Genomic DNA, 17,934 nt, shown 5'->3' with positions numbered 1-17,934 from the left:
AGATCCCTGATCTCGCCTTTCCCCCATGCTCTGATTACCAGGGATTAGCGGATCCGGCAGGGATGCGCTGCCGGCCGATCCAGTGCTCTCCTGCTCTCACCCTGGCCAAGCTCTGGCCGGGAGGGGGATGTCAGCCTTGCTGCGTATAATTTTAAGGAGCTCAGAGCCTCCCGTAATCAGGAGCAGATGGCCGGCATCGGGCAACTTCAAAATCTGCCGTGACGTCAGGGATGTGCACATACACAGACACATACACACACAAGAACGGGAAAGAAATGGATACAGTAAAATCTGTTTAAAGGACCTGGCAGCCGGGATTATTTCTTTCTTTATTTCATCGTTGTTCACCACAGGGAGAGGAAATCCACTTAAACGTGTGAGCTGGGGAGGAGGCCGGGGGGGATTTTCAGCAGACAAAGCTGTTTCGAAGGGACGCATGGGCACGCTGCAGGCTATCTGCACACGGAGCCAATGGGGATGGAAAGAAATGAGCCCTTTCCCTTCCCTATGTCAGGATTCTTAGGGAACTAAAAGACGAGCGGTGTCCTTTAGGTGATGCCAAGAGAATGAGGTGCCCCATATGATGCTAAGGTGGCACGTGCCCGGTGGGACGATGCGGTGCTGCGATGCCATCCCTGGGATGCTGCAGCTCTGCCAGTGCTGGTGCTGGCGCTGGCATTGGGGCATGCAGCGGGTGTGCACGTGTGTGCCCGCTCACCCCCGCGTGTGATGGTTGGTGGCACCAGATGCTTTCTCCTTCGCTGTGTTATAAAAAGAGTTTAGGTGGTTCTGAAGTGTCACCAACCTCCCGGCGACCCACAGCCCAGCATGGCTCATTGGCATGGGCAGCTATCAGCTCCATGCTTCCCCCCTGGACCGGGAATCCTGATCCAGAAGGCCTGATCCTGGCTCACAGGCTCTGCCCTGCTGCATCCCTTTCACTGCTTCACTTTTCCTTCTTAAGTTCCGCCGCAGTGGTGGGAGGGGATGGCCTCTAAGCTGTTCTCAGGGGGGCCAGATCCTGACAGACCCTATGTGGCATGGAAAGGGTTAATCCCATGGCCAATGCAGAACAGCTGAAAACTGGGCCCAGTTACACCTAGTTGGAGGGATATAAGGAGCAGCTGGGAGGTGGCTCGGGCTGGGTGTGGGAGGCAGCTGATGCCTGGTTTGATCCTGCAAATCTGGGAGGTGCTGCTGTAAGCGCCCACGCTGACCCCTTCTTAAATTGAGCTGTGTGGTCTGTGTTGGTTAGAGAGGACCTACAACGATCATCTAGTCCAACTGCCTGACCAGTTCCAGGCTGACCAAAAGTTAATTGGGTGTGGGACCCTCCAAAACCAGGGGAATTGCCCCAAAAGCAGCCCTGTGTGCCAGGAGCTCAGTGCCTTGCTCAGACCTGCACCTCAGGGCATGGATGGCATCAAGGGGATGCTGGAGTATTGGGGCTGGGGATGGGAGCAAAGGGTTCCCTTTAGCCTGGCCCAAAGACAGAGCAGATCCCCAGGATTTGGGGTCTCTGGGCAGCTGTGATTTGGGGTACCCCCAGCTCTGTGGAGAGGCTGCAGCTGGGAGACCCCTGGCACCCTCTGTCCTGACTTGGTTTTCCTGCGGCGAGCCAGCCTGGGCTCTGCCAAATGCTGAGCCTGCTCATCCTTCCCACCAAAACCAGGTACCTGCTACGGCACCGGTGGGCTGAGCCGGCCCCAGGAGGGACCCCAGCCCTGTACCGCTCTCCTCGTTCCTCGATTGACTGTCCCCATCCATCTGCCTGTCTCTCCCCTTCAGCTGTTCAGCTAATCTGTCTCCATCCATCTAATTTTATCCAGCCGCCAAATGATCTCTCTGAGGAGCCCCGGGGGCGTTCGCAACCTGCCTGCGCTCCGTGGCCGCTGCTGTGGGGCTGCTTGCCCACCGCCGGGGTGAAACCCAGCCTGGGGGCTACGGAAGGGGCTGGGCAGCAGGGGATGCGACATGGATGCTCTTTTGGAGGATCCCACAGCCAACGTGATGGTTTGGGCAAAACAGCTCCTTCCCTAAAGCCTGGGCTGGGTTTGATCTTCCCAGCACGCAGCCCACCTCCCCCAGGCTGTGCGCTTGGAGGTTTGCGCTTTCCGACCCATCTTGTCTTCTGACCTTGATAAAAGCGAGCACTTAATAACATTAAAAATGTCATCGTTGGGGCCCTCCCTCCCCGGCCCTCTTATCCTCCGCAGCCACCAGTGGTTAATGCATTTGTCGGTATCATCAGTATTAAACTAATCAACAGGACATGGGGGTTTCCGAGAGCTGGACACAAACCAGTATTGTTATGAATATTAAAAAACCAAGCTATTAATCTGCCCTCGGAGCTCTTTCTGAGTCCTTCCCTGCCCCCGGCTGGGAGATTTAATCTGCAGGGTCTCATGGCAGAGTGGCTAAATCTATAGTGGTATTATATAACGGAGCGGAGGAGAGGGGCTGGGAAGGGCACGGAGGGGACAGGGATGGGGATGGAGCCATGCTCCGGGGCTGGCTGGTACGCTGAGGGAGGTGCTTGGGGGTGCTGAGCCTTGCTTCCACCCTGGAACAAATAAATCAGTGTTAGGGCTGGGTAGAAACTTCAACGGGAAGCTCTGATCGCTGGGAGGTCCTGTAGCAAATCCTTGAGGCAGGATGGAAAGCGACGGGGGTGGGGGCTGTGCTGGTGGGACATGGGTCACTCCTGGGGTCTGGGGTGAGCGATGGGTGCTGGGTCTGCATCCCCCTGCATGGAGAGGGACGTGCACCACAGGGTCTGCACCAGCCCCTCTCCCCACACCCAAACAGGGCATGGAAAGACTGAAACTTGCTGTGACACCAGACTGGCAAAAATGCTCCTTGCAGCAGCCCCCAAACCGCTAAAATGCCCTTATTGAGGATGGAGGTTGCCCCCTGCGCGGTGATGAACGCAGAGGTGTCTGCAGCCTGCAGGAGCTCACTGCTGGAACCAGCAGCCCATGGGAAAACCAGGTGGCTGAGGGTGCCCACCAACAACGCGGCCGCAGGAGGGATGCCTCCAAGCCTGGCGGGATGCTTCAGTGTGCAGGTGGAAGGATGTTCTGACCCCCAGGATCCGAAAGAGGTCCCAGGTCAAAACAGGGGGATGGCAAAATGCAGTTTAACCTCCCTGGCAAGCGAAGCGAGCAGCCACATCCAGGCCCATGGTCCTTCCCTTGCTAAATCCCACTGGCTGCAGGAATTAAGTCCAGCTTAGCACGGGGCTGTGCTGCCAAAGCTGCAGCACTGACTGTGTTTCCTTGGGCTGTCGGGCCATCCCAAGGGCCCTGATCCCATGGCACACTGGGGATGCAACGGCCATCGAGGATGCAGGGTTTAGGGTGGGAACTGGGGGCTCTGCTGGGGCAGAGATTCCAGGAAAAAGCCCCCTGGGAAGCATCCCCGGGGGGTACTGGGGATGCTCTGGGCCTGCCCCTCGGTTCATGGGACATGTGGTCCAAGCACAGAGCATCTGAGGAGCAGCAGAGGATGGAAAACATGTCTCTTATGGCTTTGTGCCCCGGTTGCACCATCCCTGGGGCAGAGCTGGGGCAATGGAGCGGCCGGAGCTGCAGCTCAGCTGTGCCGGGGGTGGCAGGATCGGCCCCACAGCGCGGGATCTCCAGGACTGGAGCGTTTATCGTTGTGAGGCGGGATGTTTATACGTCCCTGTCTGGAGTTGGGCCATGGTGTTTGTCCCTTTCCCGAGGTCACAGCCTTGCTCTGCCGAGGCCGGCCCTTAAAGGAACACAAATCAAACGGCCCTGGCTTGGCTTAAAGCCCACGTTTTTGTACAAGCAAAGAGCTCAGCTGGGGGCTGGGGTTTTGTCGGCTGGCCGTGCCTCCCTGCTCCGCTGCCGCCTGCGAGGTCCCCTCTGCCCTGCCTTGCCCACCCCACGGGGCAGCAGCAGAGCCTCCCTGGGGCTGCTGGCACCGGCCCCCAGCCCCACTGGTGCCAGGACCCGGCAGCTGCCCATGGGATTTTCCCTCCTGCTTCCAGTGAACCCGTCGGGCACATCACACATCGCCGCTTACAGAGCGGTACGGAGAAACCTCGGCCAGATCCAGCCCCGCCTGCCTTAGCCAGGACAACCTGGCAGCAGCTGCTGGAGGGGTTATTGCTGTGCCATGGATGTGCCCGGGGCTGGGGACAGACGGGACATGTCACATGAACCCCCCGTCCTCTTCAGGGGCGGTGACACCCTGCAACCCATGCCTGCCTGGCTGCCGGCCCCGCAGCTGCCTGCCCAGGCCCCCCACGGGGAGCTGTGGGGGGACAGCCTGGGGGACACCGGGTGCCCCAATTGCTCTTCGACCTCCCCCATCCTCCTGGAGCCCCCGGGGGAAATCCCAGCTTAGGGCACCACTGTAACGAATTTGCTGGCCTGATCCCAGTCCCTAATCCCTAGCCCCAGGGGACCAGCACAGACTGGTCCCGCTGGAGGGGACAGGGATGGAGGGGCTGGGGCTGCAGGCAGCGGCTGCCCCACCAGCTGCTCCGGCTGCCTCTGCCCCGCATCTCCCCTTTCATATTCATAAGCATCGCATTCATGCAGATTAAGTGGGAGCAGGCACTGCCAGCTGCTGCTGCTCAGGCCATGCCAGCACCGCTATGCCCAGCACCTGCGGCCACCGGCCCCACTCGGGGGACCCCAGGGACTCTTGCCCGTGGCTTCACTGCAAAGCACATCACCCACAGGGGTAAAAAAAAACCCAACCCTGGGTGCAGCTCAGCCCCACCAGCCGCTCGCTGTCATCCCCAGGGGATGCTGGAAGGGGCCCGGCTTAGGCTTCCAGAGTGGGGAGCGTGTCCCTGGGGCTGGTGGCTGTGGCTGCTCCTCACCACAGCGGGAGCTGATCCCACGATGACCCCCCTGGCCAGGGCAGCCCCAGCTGTGCAGCATCTTGTAAAGAAATTAACTTTTCACTGATCTCCCGGCTTTGAGCAGGGGATTAGAGCCCACATGCGCCACAGCCGGGCTCTCCCCTCTTTCCAAGGCTTTTTTTGGGCTGCTGTGGCAGGGAGGGACAACTGCCCTTGCTGGGCTGGTCCCATCTTCCCCCACCGGTACTTGGTTCTTGGCCATTTCAGCTGCCTGGAGCTGGGCTTACCATCGGCACTGGTGGCTCCCGTTATAATATATATATAATATATATAATATATAATATAATATATATATATATAATATATATATAATATATATATAATATATATATAATATAATAAGCTGATGACAGCATGGGCATCGGGGTGAGGAGCGAGCAGCCAGGCTGTCCCCAGGGACATGCATCACCCCATCACACAGCATCCTGCCAGTGCATGGGCAGAGCCACCTGCCCAGAGACCCATGGGTGCCCCCTTCCCACCTACCTCCATCCATCCCACCCTGGTCCTGCCGGGGGGGCTCTGACAGGCAGGTTTGGGGTATAATATTGTCTCTGGCAACCAGAAAAGCAAGGAAACAACCCCGCGAGCTGCAGAGCCGGGAGTACCGCAGTAATAAACAGCAGGTCGAGGCTGGAGATTGGTGCTGCCGGTATGAAAAGGAGGACAGGCGGGTTTGGAGCCTCCACCGGCTAATTAAGCAGCAGCTCCCTATAATGCGAAGGCCTTTTCTTTGCCGATAAGACCCATTTATAATGGGCTGAGCGGTTGCAGGCTGAGTGCTGGGGGGAAACAATTGGAAAGCATATTGCTGGTGGGGCTGGGTTTTAAAAATAGACATAAAGGGCTTGCTTCTGGGCATTTTTTCCTTTTTATTTTTTTTCCCTCTTTTTAATAAAAAAGAGAAGAAAGCAGCTCAGAGCTGCACTGAGAGTTTCCCGTGGCCTAGAGGAAGAGCAGGGCTCTGAGGAGAGCACCGAGCATCCTGTGAGCCCGGTGGGAATGGTTCAAAGCAGGGAGGATGGCATTGGATCGGGCTTCCAGCCTGAATGGTCCCTGGAGATGGATGGCTGGGGAAACCATGCTGAGGGAGGGGAGGGGAAAAGGGCTGCACACGTTGTCTGTGCCATGGCCACACATTGGCATTGGGATGGGAGCAGGGGGACAGCATGTGCCCGCTCCTCCTCGTGCCTCCCGGGCTGCACTGGGCTCCAGCCACCCCCTGCCACCGCAATGGCCGAGGGGGTCACGCAGCCCAGCCCTGGCACCGCTCCCTGGCCCTGCTTCGCCAGGGCTGCCTGTGCAAGGAAAAGCCTCCACCGGGTCCCTCAGCAAGGACAGGAGGAAAATCACAAGGAAACATGGTCAGTGAGTGGCCTGATCCTGCCACCGCGCAGCGCCCGGCCCCGCCAAGTTAACCGTGTGGGTTACACACAGGGGTGCTGCCAGCGGATAATTCCCGGGGCCAAGCCGCTGGCACCTGGATGCCAGCCCAGGAGATTGGGTCTGGGAGGGAGGCCAGGGCACCCAGGTCCCAGCTCGAGGGACAGGGTGCTGGGCTGGGAGCCAGGGCTCCTGCCTCCTCCTTCCCTTTGCTTCCAGTTGTTTCTCCTCTACTCTGCCACGCTGGGAGCATCTGGCAGCAGGGTGCAGCCCCTTGCTCAGGCCAAGACCCCATCAACACAACCTAAAGCAATGGGAAAGCTCCACAGGTGGAAGAAAGGAAATTTTAATATTTTTAACCTCTAGTGAGCACCCAATCTCCATTGCCCCCACCCCTGGGAGCCCTGTCTCTGCTTTGCAGCATCAAGCACTAAATATTTATTTAACTTCCTGCAGTATTAGAACTAATCACTGTATTTTCCATCAAAGCTTCATTTTCATCTTAGCGTAATTCCATCTGTGCACGCACAGCCACATCCTGCTCACTGGAAAAGCAGCTCCGAGGCCGGCAGCTGCACCCGCTTTTGGCAGAGACGGGGTGTCTGTCTCATCTGTCTTGGAGCACATACTGGGAGACCGGGAGACCCGTGTCCCAGGCCAGCCCCTCCTCCAGCTTCCCGCAGGATCCTCTTTCATGACGCAGGGATCCCACAAGCGATGCCATTGCTTGCCCCAGGACCTCTGAGCCATCACCAAGGGTTCGCAAATGACCCAATTCCCAAATAATCTGGTAACGGCTTCCATCGCTCGAGGTCCCAACAGCCCCAGTGCCCCATCACAGCAGAGACTGCTCCATCCCACGGGGAGTCACTGGTGACTTGCCCCTGGCAAAGCCCCAGGTCTGGGTGCAGCCCCAATGCCCTGGTAGCATCAGACCCCCTTCACCTCCCACCATCGGCTTCACACAGCTCAAATCCTGGGCAGGTGACACCTCCCACCACCGTATCACCCCCAAAATGTGACTCTTACTGTCTTTGCGGTAGTAGAGGATCTCGAGCTTGCACTCCTCGGAGCCGAGCAGGGCCTGGGTGAGCTGGGCGATGGAGCTCTTGGTGGTGTCGGGGCCGGTGAGGAAGTCACAGGTGCAGGGTCGCTGCATCACCTCCACGCGGGAGTAGCCGAACATCTCACAGAAGCCATCGTTGCAGTAGATGATGGCGCAGTTCTCCATCTGGGCGTTGGCGATGAGGAACTTGCGGTCTGCGGGGAGGCAGGAGAGGTTTAGTGGGGTGCTGGGGATGCGCAGGGATGGGGGACAGCCTGGGTGGGTGAGGGGTGCTTGGGCTTTTTGATGCCACCCACTGTGGGGCTTGTGCGGGGATGGGCTCCCCGGGGACACGAGTGACAGGCTGGGGGGAGGATGGCTGACGCCCTTGCTCTTCAGAGAGGGAAAATTCCCCCAATTTCATGTGAATCGGTGCCTGTGGGGACAGGGGGACCCAAAGGGGGTGTCCCCAGTAAAGGCAGTTTTTGCCAGGGTGGGCCAATCCACGCGGCCTCGGTGTCTCACTGCTTGCATGTGGGGATTCGATGCATGGGCAACCTGTCTCCTGCCGGCACCGCAGGCAGAGGGAAGAGCTGCAGCGTCTGTCCCCAGGAGCTTATCAGGGACCTGAGTTATCTCAGACTTCCCACCCTTGCTCAGATCTGACTGAAGTCAGGCAAGGGGCGAGAGGAGTGAGCGTGAGGTTTGGCTTCATGGCAAGCCGGGTGAAATCCATCACACTAATGATTCTCCTAATGTTTTATAGGATAATTGTGCCTTTGGGCTGAGGCTGAAATCCAGCCCCTGCTGGGCTGCATGGCCCCTGTGCTCAAGAAGAAAAGGGCTCAGGTGGAGGAAAAGGGAAACTGAGGCAGGGAGTGGTGCTGCCCCAGCCCCTCCTGGTGCTGCACCACCGGGCTGAGCTGGGGCCAGACCCGCTGTCATGCCGGCGTGTGTGGCAGCGCTGCCCAGCCTGCGACATCCAGCCCAGATGGAGCTGCCTCTGCCTTTATCCTGGGGGAAACCCAGCCTAGAGCTTTGATTTGGTTTGATTTTTTCTTTTCCCCAAGGAAATTGGGGAGTGCTGGGCTGGGGAGGTTCCTCTCTGAGACAGTTTTACTGGGATGTGACATGGGGCTGTGGATGCTGATGTGATGGATACCGTGCCCCGCCCCCCCCCCCCCCAGCAGCATCTCCCTCAGCGTTTGGCACTGGCTCCAGGCTGGAGCCAGAGGCAGGTCAGAGCAGAGGGTCCGTTCAGAGGCTGCCTCCCAGCCCAGACCCCAATTAATCTCCTGGATTACCCAGGAATGGCATCTGCAGCCTGTGTGCTCCAGAGCCCCGCTGCACTCCAGCCTCGCGGGGAATTTCACCTCAACGCGGGAGAAACCTCCGCATGGCTGCGGTACCCAGCGCCGGGGCCTGATGGGTGGGGGGTCCCCTCCCTGGCACATCGCTGCTCTCCCTGGTGTCACCTGCAGAGTCCCTACTCTGGAGGATGCCTCCCAGTAAAACCACTGCCCCCAGGAATGCAGCACTGGGGTCTCCTGCTTCATCCCATCCTGTGACAGCCCTCGGTGGCCCTTTGTGGGGGACTCCCCCCCTGGCACCTTTCCCTCTCCCACGCAGGGCTGACGCTCGTGCCGGCGCTGCAAACAGCACAAACCACCACGGCCAAATGCTTCCCAGTTCCCCGTTCCTGATCCCTCTCTATAGAAATGGCTCTGCCAGCTGGGAGGTGGCACAAGGAGGGGACCTTCCCCCAAGCCCCCCTCCTGGGCTGTGCTGCCCACCTGCCGTGGATGATTCCCCACCGAGCGCCAGCCCCGCAGGCCAGATCCGGGCTGGATCCAGGCGGGGCTGGCGCAGGGCAGGATTTACGGGGCTGGCAGGGTGCTGGAGCGAGCTGTGCTGAGCACCAGGGATGCGACCAAGGCCGGGATGGGAAGGAGCTGCAGAGCCAGCTCTCCTTGGGAGGGATTTTCACCCCAGATTTGCTTTCTGCCCTGCCCTCACCTGCAGATTTGCCCTTGCCCCCATGGTACTGGGGCTCTGCTCCCACCCTGGGAGGGAAGTGTTGGGCCTTGCTGGGTGCAGCTGCACCCATGGGAGCTGCACGGACAGGGTGAAGGCACCCACAAGCAGGGGAGAACACACTGCCTGTGGCACCAGTGTGGCTGGGGGGGGCAGTTTAGTGTCTCCCAACACCTGTCACACCAGGGAGCTGCTGCAGGGGAGCGCGGGGCGATGTCTTGGCAGAGCCCAGCTGGTGCCCGACATGTCTGGCAGAGCGCAGGCAGGGAGCGGGCAGGGACCAGGGGCCCTGGCTCCTTCCCCGCTGGCACGCTTCGCCGCCTGCCCCCGCTGCTCCCCAGCCGCCGCTTCCCAGTGGGGACTGATAGCAACCAGGGACAGTTTTTCTCGCTTTCTGTCCCCAGGGTCACATCACTCACTGCCAGGGCAGTGCAGATCCGGCAGGGATGGCAGCGCTAGGGGTGATTGCCCACCCAGCAAACTTGGACACCGGAGAAAAACCCCAGCAAGCTGCAGGGAGGTGTGCGCAGCCCCAGCACCCCACGGCAGACCCCCGAGCACAGCTGCTGGGGGAACCCCGTCCCCCACTCCCCTCCCCTCATCCCTGGCTGCGTAGGAGGGACCCAGCCCCATCGGGGTGCCCAGACAGTGGGCGCGGAGCCCCCGCCGCGTCCCCTCGGCCCCCACCCAGCCGCACGCAAACCCCAGTGCTCCCTGATGCGCACGAACTCTTCACTATATTCGACACGAAACCAGCCCAAAAATTCATATAAAGGGATTACTGCGAGCAACAGCAAATGGCAACATCTCACCAGGGACGGCTGCCGCCGAGCAGCGGAGTTGAAGGCAAACAGGCAGCGAGCCCGTCTGCGCTGCTGCACCCCCCTCTCCCCCAGCCCTGCCAGCCGGGACCCCCTCCCACCCCCCCGAGGACCCCCTCCCAGCGCGGGGCTGCGGGGTCCCCGGCCCCTGGGGAACCCCTGAATCGGAACCACTCATCCCCCTTGTGCCGCCCTGGCTATAAATACCCGCGGGGACACCGCCTGGCTGTCACCCACCCCTGTCCCGTCCCCCCCCGGGAGGTCACAGGGGTGCCTTCATCTCCCCGGGGACACCCGCGGGTGGCCACGCTCTCCCCTTCCGCCTGCCCCCCCCCCCCCCGCCCCGCTCCCCACTGTGCCCCGAAGTCAGGGGGGCGCCCGCAGCCGCGAGGGGAGCGGGAGCGGGGCCGGGGGTGCCGGTACTCACTTTGCCCTTCAAATTTGCGGATGATGGTGTCCAGGTAGGTGTTCTGGGGGGCCACATGGCCCCGGCGCACCGGCATCGCGCCGCCGCCCTGCGCGCCCCGGCAGCGGCCGAACTTGCCGCGGAGGCGGCGGGGAGCGCGGCCCGGCCCCGGCGCGGCTCGGCACGGCCCGGCACGGCGCGGCCCCGCTCCGCCTCACCCCAGGGCTGGCCGAGCTCTGGAGCCCAGCCGGGCCGGGGCTCCCATGCTCCCGGTGGCCGGAAGGGGGAACCCCTCCGCCCGCCCTGCCGCGCCCGGCTCCGGGAGGGGGCGGCCGGGGAGGATGGGGGTGGGGGGGTGGGGGGGGGGGAAGCGGGGGAGGACCCGCTCGGAAGGGGGAGAAAATAATAGAATAAAATAATAAGAGTAGAAATCCCCAAAGTGCTTAGTCACCGCTGCCCCGGCCCGCCGGAGGCTCCGGGGAGCTGTCGGCAGAGCAACAGCTGCCGGCCGGGGAGCTGCGCCCCCCCCGCGCCCCCCGGCTCTCCCCCGTACACCCCGGCGCCCCGCGGCCCCGGCCCCGCACGGCCACGGCCCCGCAGACCGGGGTGCCCGGGGCGGAGCGCGGCGGGGAGCAGGTGGGTGCTGGGGGTGGGGTTGTGCTCCTCGGGGGGCTGGGACTTGGGGAGTTGGGGGTAGAGGTGAGGTCCTTGGGGGGCTGGGACGGGGGGAGCTGGGGTGGAGGTGGTGTCCTTGGCAAGCTGGAGTAAGGAGTTATTGGGGGGATGGCAGTGGGGACTTCGGGGTGCTGAGGCAGGGGGTACTTGGGGGGATGGAGGTGGGGACTTTGGGGTGCTGAGGCAGGGGCTACTTAGGGGGATGGAGGTGGAGTGCTGAGGCAGGGGGTACTTGGGGGGATGGCGACGGGGTCCTTGGGGCACGGGGGCAGGGGGTGCAGGAGGGTTGGTGTGTTGGGACAGAAGGATGTGCTGGGGAGGGGGGTGGTGGTGTGGGAGCGCAGGTGAGGGTGCTGAGGGCGCTGGAGAAGGGGGTAGTGAAGGGAGGGGGCTGGGGTGCTGGAGAGGGGTGCTGGGGGAGGACGTGCCGGGGGTGCGGGGAGCTGGGGGTGGGAATGGTGAAGGAGGGGGGGGATGGGGTGCCGGGGGTGTTGGAGGAGGGGGTGCAGGGGGTGGTGGGTGGAGGAGGGGCGGCAGGTGGTACTAAGGTGCAGGGGGTGGTGCAGGGGGTGCAGGGGCGGAGGAGGAGATGCAGAGGTGCAGAGGCAGGGGAGGGGGTGCCGATGGGTGCAGGTGCTGGGGGGGGATGTCTGTGGGTGCAGGGGTGCAGAAGCAGAGGAGGGAGTGCTGAGGGGCGCAAGGTGCGGAGGAGGGGGTGCAGGGGTGCAGCGGAGGAGGGGGTGCAGGGGTGCAGCAGGGGAGAGGGTGCTGTTAGGCACAGGGGGGCAGAGCAGGGGCTGACGGGGGGTGCAGAGGGAGGAAGAGGCTGCGGTGCTGGGGGTGCCAGGGAGGAGGTGCAGGGTCCCGGGGGGGTGTCCCGGGGGCGTCCGGGGGCGTCCGGGGGGGTCCGGGGGCCGCGGGCCGGGCGGGGCCCCGCGCCCGGCGCTGTCCAGCCGCGGCGGTGCTGAAGGGCCGGGCAGGGCGGCCGGGCGGGGGGGGGCTGGCTGCCTGTGTGGGGGAGGGGCTTGGCATGGGGGGCACAGGGCTCTGCGGGCACGGAGGGTCGCTGGGGGACACGGAGGGTCCGGAGGGGCCCGGGGTCCCGTGGGCTCTGTAGGGCAGAGGGCGGCCGGTGGGTACCCGGGTCTCCGTGGGACATGGGGGTCCCAGGGCGGCGCTGCCCTGACCCAGCCCCAGGTTCAGCTCTTCCCCTGCCCACCTCTCCGTGCCCCTCTGGGGTGAAGGCCAAGGGGACCCGCTCCCTTCCCGAGAAATCCCCTCTGGCCAGCCCTCTTCTTCCGGGTCCACTGCTAAGGGCAGTGTCCACTGAGGGCCTTTCTATTATTATTTTGTTATGCACAATTTTTCAGGCATGAAATTGGTCTAAGAGGATTATGGTCCATTATCATCAGCAGGAGTGTTTTGCTGGGATTTTCAATTAATATTCCAGTGCACCTCAGCAATATACATGGGGATGGGGCCGTGCCCGTGGGGCACTCGACCTGCAGCGTTGCCTGCTGGAGTTGCCTCCTGTCCCTGGGCCAGCAATGCAAGTGCTCGTGCCCTTTCAGGTCCATTTCGGAGCCCTGGTGCTGCTTTTATCTCTGTGTCTCATAGAAGTCAGCCTTCCCCAGCGGAGAAAAACTTGTTCTATTGTTGAAGAGGGTGAAAAACCCATTATCTCCCCCCATCCACTCTGCACACTGCCTCTGCCGTGATTTACTGCGAGTCGTGGAGGATGTTTTGCTCTATATTACACAGATGCAGCTTAATAGCATGGGGGAGGGAGAGGGACACGGAGTCCAGGCTCCTGCCTTCTCTGTTTTCTTGTTGATATACTGGGTGACTCAAGGGAGACAGCTCTGTGCCGCAATTTCCTCACTAGAAAATAGGGACGTTGGTCACTTGGACTTGTGAAACCGCTCTGAGATTCCTGGATGACCAGTTCTGCAAGGGAAAGCAAACTATTATTACTACAGCTAATATGATCATAATTATGATTATTAATCACCAGGCAGTCAGGATTTAAGGTTGGCCTTCTGCCCTTCTCTCATCCCATAAATCAGTCCGGGATGTTCATGGACACATCACATGGACACGGATGTGTCTGATGATAAGGGCACGTGCCGGCTCACAGCTCCCCACCCCACCCCCCCCACCCCCCCCGCGGGGAGCATATCCACAAAGCAGGGGCACTGGTGGGGCTTTGGGCAAGGGGCCGGGCACGGTCCTGGGCTCCCCAGCCCCTCTGCCAGGGCTGAGCCTGGGGGGTGGCCGCAGAAGGCTTGTCCTGCTCCGGACATGGCAGCGGGGCCACTTTGATCCCCCTTTCTCTGGGCAGGGAGTCTCATCCCATCATGTGGCTGATGGAAGAGCCTCTTTTACCGACCCTTTTCCCCATACAGCCCTCACAGATGTGGTTGAGTTATCTCATTCCTCCAGGAGACTCCCAGTGCCCCGTGGCTCTTCCAATCGCGCCCCCCCCCCCCCCCCCCCCCCCCCCCCAGCCCCCAGCTCTCCCAGTCCCCCCAGTGCATCCCTCCAGAGCTGGTTCATCCATGAGGCTGCTGGTCCGTGCCTTGCCTCCCTGCCCTCCTTGGAGCACTTTGTGCCCAGACTTCTTTCAATTCCTGAGTCTTAAGCATATGCTTGCAGTTAATCCTGTGCTTACATTTTATCCCAGATAGGAAGAATTGGGGTCTCTGGCAAATCTCCTGCTGTTCAAGGCAGCTGAAGGGCTCCCTCTAATTCAACTGAGCAGTAATCCTCCCCCCTGCCCCACTCTCCTCCTCCTCCTCCTCCCTTGCTCAGTTCTTTCATTTCCTCCTGCTCAAGTGTTTTTGAGGTTTTGCTCCTTTCCCTTTCTGTCCTTCCTTCCTTCCTTCCTTCCTTCCTTCCTTCCTTCCTTCCTTCCTCCCTTCCTTCCTTCCTTCCTTCCTCCCTTCCTTCCTTCCTTCCCTCCTTCCTTCCTTCTTTCCTTCCTTCCCATGCCCTGTGGAATCAGTGGGAAACCACCCAATTTCCAGGGAAAGGAGACCTGGGTGCTTCCCAAGGGTGTCCTCCCCCTCCCTGTTCCTGCAGCACAAGTGTGTAAGGAGCCACCTGGGAGTGCAGGGAACTATAATCTGTGCAGGGAATTATAATCCATGCAGGAAATTATCACCCACCAGATGAGGGGCTGCCCTGGGCAGGTGCAGGTGTGTTGGGCAAGGAGGTACAGCCATGAAATGGGTTGTGGATTTGGAGTGGGAGGTGTGGGATGGAGGGGACGGACGCCCACTCGATTCCAGCACGGCAGCTGCCGGCTGACGCTTGCCGAGAGAAATGTTTGCCAACCGAGAGACGGCATTTCTCCACATTTCTGTAATTAGAGCCACACTGCAAACACAGCCGGCAAGGAGAGACGGGGCTCTCACGGTCCCCCAAAGCTGCCTGCAGCCACCAGGGCTGTCCCCAGACAGGCTCGGGTGTCCCGGCTGCCTGGCATGGTTCATGTCCCTGCTTTGCCCTTCACTTTGGAAGATGCTCCAGGGATGTGACAGGGGAAGGAGGCATTTGGGCTGTAAATGGATTTTGCAGAGGGAAGGATGCTCCTTGTCCTGGCTCCCTCCTCCGCCCTACCACTTCAAATCCTGACGTATTTTTTCAGGCTTTTCACCGCAGCGCTGTTTGCGAAGTATATAAAAAAAAACCACCCAAAACAAACAACGGTGAAGTGTGCAGCCAAAATTAACCCTCATCAGCCTGGGCTTTCCACCACATCATCCCAGGGAGGCCCGATGGCAGGCTGCAAACCTGGGAAGGACTTGGTGACATTAAACCAAGTCACGGACATTGTTTCCCAACAAAAGCCACTTACGAGTGGGAAGTGGCAGGAAAAGCTGCAGGGACTTGGCTCCGGCATGTGGCACGCTTGATTCACAGCAGACGTACCGGCATCCTGCCTGTCCTCGCCGCACAGCGGGGGAAACTGAGGCATGGGGCAGGCTTGTGACTCACCCGCAGTCCTTGGGGCCAGGAGGATGGATGGGGCGAGCAGGCAGCTGCAATAACTCATGGTGATGCTGCAGGGAAGGTCAGGGCAGGATGTGGCCGCGGGAGGGGGGTGCTGGAAGCGGCTGCAGCGGGTCTGTTTGGCTGGAAACCCTGCTGGGCATGGGGGGAGAGGAGCTGAGTGCCAAGGGCTTGGCCACACGCTTTCCCGTCAGCCGGGGCTGCAGCACTTTGCCTGCGGCAGTTCTTTCCCTGCCGCCTGTGAGGCCTCAGCGGAGACGGTGTCAGCTCGAGGGGGGACCCTGAGGGTGGGGATGGTCCCCACCAGCATGGAGACACAGGCAGAGCCTGCTTTGGGGTCCCACTGCTGAGGCATTCCCAGGAAGCAGGATGGAGGGATGCTGCCCATGCAGGGTGGGGTCTCTGTGGTGCTGGGGAGAGGGTCATCCCAGCTCACACCCCTGGGTGCATCCCCTGGTGAGGGTGGGCCCCAGCTGGGTGCCCGGGGCAAAGCGTCTGCAGGCGTGGGTGGCACCTCTGCGCACCATGCTCGATGGAGGATGGAGAGGACATTGGGGGTGGGGTGTGTGTGTCTCACTTGGGCTGGACCTGTCCCCTGTCCCGCTAGGTAGGGGATTCTATGTAAGCCATGAGTCTGAGTTTGGTTGGGAGGGGGCTTTGGGGTCCCTCACTTGCCCCTCACCCCCAGTTCCACCTCTACCCCCACTCAGGCAGCAGGGAGGGGAGGATGGTGCCAGCCAGGGCTTGAAGGGGCTGGAGCCACGGGCAGGGAGCTGGGGGGTCCCCGGTCCCTACGGCAGCTCACCCACCCTTCCACCACTTCTGCTGTCCCCCGGGACCCCCCTCCCCACCTGCCCCGCCCGGGGTGGCCCCTGCTGGTGGCCCCCGGCTGCTGCCGAGCTGTGGCTGCGCATTCCCAGGCGCTGCTTGTCCCCGGGCCGGGAATGCCAGGAACGCGGCCGCTCCGCGCTAAGAATAGAGCGGCTCGGCCGGGCCCGCACGGAGGGGGCGGGGTGGGGGACCCCCGCCACCTCCTGCGGCGGGTAAGGGTCCAAAGAAAAAAAAAAAAAGGAAAAATTATGTTCTGTGGTGCCTAAAGGGTCCCCGAGCCGGCAAAGAGAACCCCCGGGTGCTTCTTGCTTTGAATTCAGGTGGTTTTGAGGCAAATCTCCTCCCTGTCCGCCTGGTGCAGGGCAGGGGGTGCAGGGCAGCCCCCCGCAAGCCTGGGGCACCTGCTGCATCCTGAGTTCCCTGCCAAGGGGTTACGTGAATTGAGGGGGAATCTCCTTTTTTTCTGCTTTTACAGTTGTTTGGTTGTTTTATTTTTTTCTCCTCCTTAGGGTGTAATTTCACTAAGCCTCCTAATTTCAGCAGAAAGCGTGGTGCAGGAGCCAGAAGGCAGCAAAACCTCTCCAGATGTTGTCACAGCGGGGAAGGGAATTCATCCTCGCTTTAAAGGTATCTTGTAAAAGAGCGCTGGTGGCACTGCGGGTCCTCAGGGCACTGCGGGTCCTCACTGCCCTGCAAAGCTTCACCTGCCCCCCCCCCGCACCCCCCACCCCCACCCCCACCCCGACCCCCGCCGCCGGCCCAGCAGCTCCATTTATGCTGAAGGTGGGACCTTGAGCCCCCCGGGCTGGACTGGGGATAACCCTGTGTCCAGCCCCATCTCCTGCGTGGACCCCGGAGCTGTGCTGCGGGCAGCCTGGTGTCCAGCCCTGCCTTCGGGATGGACTGTGGGCTTGGGTTGTCTGGCTCTGAGCAGGAAGCCACAGCTCAGCACACCCATCACCCACCCTTGTAGCTGTGTCCAGTGTCCATTGCAGGACAGAGTCATCTCCTATGCAGATTCTCTGATGTCTAATTAGGGCTGAGCTTGTGTTACAGTCCTTGAGTGAGAGTGTTCAGTGTGGCTCTGATTGGTTTTTTTTTCTTTCTCCCCTCCAGAAAGCAGTTTTCAGGAGACTTTTAGGATCTTAATGATCTTGGAGACCTCTTTTCTCCCACTAACGGGGCAGAAAGGAGCCAGGGGGTCAAAATTACTGGTGTCGAGCTGAGCTGGATGGAGCACACCTGCACCAGTCTGCTTTCCCAGACTGAAAATACACTTGGCTTCAAACCCAGCTCTCACTGTGCCAGGTCTCTGTTCCGTGAGCATCGCGCTGCCAGGGAGGGGGGAGAGGAGGGTGCCCGGTGTGCCGGGATATAAAGCAGACACATCAGGATGTGGCTGTGGGAAGGACATGGGGTGAGGGCAGGCGTCTGGGGCAGCTGCTCCGCGTCTGGGGATCAGGGCAGAAAGAAGAGCGGTTGGGGTTTCACCTCCTGTGGGTGTGCTGTGCTTGGAGGAGGACCGAGAGTGAACAAAAACCTGAGCGTGGGCGGGCAGGCACCTGCCTTCTGCTCCTCTCCCAGGTGCAGTGGGCCTCTCCCGGGCCTCAGTTTCCCCATGTAAGACGTGACCGAGGGCAGAGGCCATCAGATGGGAGGGGGACGGGTGGATCATCTCAGATCCCCTCATTTCCCCTGCTGCTCTGGGCTGCAGCAGATCGACGCTCTTTAAGGCCGCAATAATCCCCAGCCTGGGATTAGTTTTGCACCTAATCACTGCAGAACAAATACGAAGTTTTATTTACAGAGGCAGAAGAAAGAC

General features: G+C 61.0%; 1 protein-coding gene and 1 long non-coding RNA gene across 6 annotated transcripts in view; one reads left to right on the top strand and one right to left on the bottom strand.

The window, feature by feature from the left end:
• The window catches only part of KCNH6 (potassium voltage-gated channel subfamily H member 6), a 35,227-nt gene extending 24,334 nt beyond the window's left edge, over positions 1-10,893 (bottom strand). Inside the window, exons 1-2 of one of the 5 annotated variants that reach the window (XM_080369307.1) lie at positions 10,614-10,893; positions 7,316-7,546 (exon numbers count right to left, since the gene is read on the bottom strand). In XM_080369307.1, the coding sequence (XP_080225433.1) occupies positions 7,316-7,546; positions 10,614-10,689 (307 nt within the window). In that variant the 5' untranslated portion in view covers positions 10,690-10,893. The remainder of the gene's footprint in view (positions 1-7,315; positions 7,547-10,613) is intronic. The other 4 variants (XM_080369309.1, XM_080369305.1, XM_080369304.1 and 1 more) reach the window with 4 other exon arrangements.
• Positions 10,894-11,042: 149 nt separating this feature from the next.
• On the top strand, positions 11,043-17,913 carry LOC308055414. Its single transcript, XR_013924525.1, has 3 exons — positions 11,043-11,228; positions 16,622-16,739; positions 17,229-17,913. It is a non-coding gene; the product is annotated as an uncharacterized lncRNA (long non-coding RNA).
• The last annotated feature ends 21 nt before the right edge of the window (positions 17,914-17,934 follow it).

The sequence above is a fragment of the Falco punctatus genome, assembly GCF_963210335.1.
Source record: "Falco punctatus genome assembly, chromosome: 19".
NCBI lineage: Eukaryota > Metazoa > Chordata > Aves > Falconiformes > Falconidae > Falco > Falco punctatus.
The sequence above is the reverse complement of the archived record's forward strand: the minus strand, read 5'-3'. Positions and strand labels throughout refer to the sequence as shown.